At 45.1% G+C, this 1,201-nt stretch overlaps 1 protein-coding gene across 1 annotated transcript in view; it reads left to right on the top strand.

Annotated features, from left to right (window-relative positions):
• MAU2 (MAU2 sister chromatid cohesion factor) overlaps nt 1-1,201 on the top strand; it is a gene marked incomplete at its 5' end in the record, with an annotated part of 12,291 nt that overhangs the window by 6,713 nt on the left and 4,377 nt on the right. The window contains 3 exons of the mRNA XM_010145924.1: nt 163-228; nt 474-557; nt 1,131-1,180. Of these exons, the coding sequence (XP_010144226.1) occupies nt 163-228; nt 474-557; nt 1,131-1,180 (200 nt within the window). The remainder of the gene's footprint in view (nt 1-162; nt 229-473; nt 558-1,130; nt 1,181-1,201) is intronic.

Consider the following 1,201-nt stretch of genomic DNA (forward strand, 5'->3'; position numbering starts at 1 on the left):
GGTGGAGAAAGTGCTTGTTTTTCCCAGAGCCAGAAAAAAGCTGGTTTTTTTTTTTTTTTTTTTTTTTTTGCTGCTACTACCCTGAGGTTTCTGGGTGCCTTTCTTTGCTTTCTTGGCTTGCTATATTTATGTGTTACCTTAGAAATACCATTTCTTCCTCAGGGGCTCTACTGCATTTCTGTTAATTGCATGGACAATGCAGAAGCACAATTTACTACAGCACTGAGGGTAAGATTTTTCTTCTCAAAGTCTTTGCTGTGGATGTTCGGTGTGGAAATGGGCTTGTTGTAGCTGCTGTGTGGGTCAGTGGATGGTTGAGGTTGGAAGGGGAATCTGGAGATCATCATCTTGATCCTGGTTCAGGTCAGGAGGATTCGTAACAGCAAAATATCAGACACCAAATGTGGGGTGAGCCAGTTCTGGGTTAGGTTCTGGGGTATTTGACGGTGCTGTTGGTGTGCTCTTTATTTTAGCTCACTACACACCAAGAACTGTGGGCGTTCATCGTGACAAACCTGGCCAGCGTGTACATCAGGGAAGGCAACCGGCACCAAGAGGTGAGCTGGAGTCTGACCGTCCTTCGGAAAGCCAAACTTCCTCGTTCACTTCCCGTCTGCTTAGGGGGTTTGCCAGGTTTAACTGAACACTGAGACGTGTCTGAGCCCTCGGTAGCAGCTTTTCAGAGATGCTCTTGCAGGTTTCATGTGAGGAGGCTGTGAAGGAACTTCTTCACCAAGCGCACAGTATGTTGTGAAAAAGCTTGGAGAGCAAAAGTAGTAATTTAGAAAGTTTGAGTTTGCTTAGTTGACTTTTTTAATGAAATAACAAATCTGACGCAGTATTGGTTTGAGCAGCTCAGATACTAGAGCTGAAAGTTTCCCGAGGAAATGAAGGTCCTGTAGGTTATACAGTCTGAGAACTTGTGTAAAGCTTGATTTTAGGCTCAAAATGGGCATGAAAACTCAGGTTGGAACGTTCGTGCTGTGAGCAGTACGAGGGAACTGGAGGGGCTGTGTGGGGACTTGCCCGTTATTTGATGTGCACTTGCTGTGGGTACGGTAAGCCTGTGCTGCTGAGAAATGCTGATTTTTTTTTTTTTTTTTTCATTCTTTTCCCCTCCCTCTTTGTAGCTTTACAGCTTATTGGAGAGGATAAACCCAGACCACAACTTCCCAGTGAGGTGAGAATTCCAGAACCGCTC

This window comes from Buceros rhinoceros, unplaced genomic scaffold, assembly GCF_000710305.1.
Source record: "Buceros rhinoceros silvestris isolate BGI_N320 unplaced genomic scaffold, ASM71030v1 scaffold33551, whole genome shotgun sequence".
Lineage (NCBI taxonomy): Eukaryota > Metazoa > Chordata > Aves > Bucerotiformes > Bucerotidae > Buceros > Buceros rhinoceros.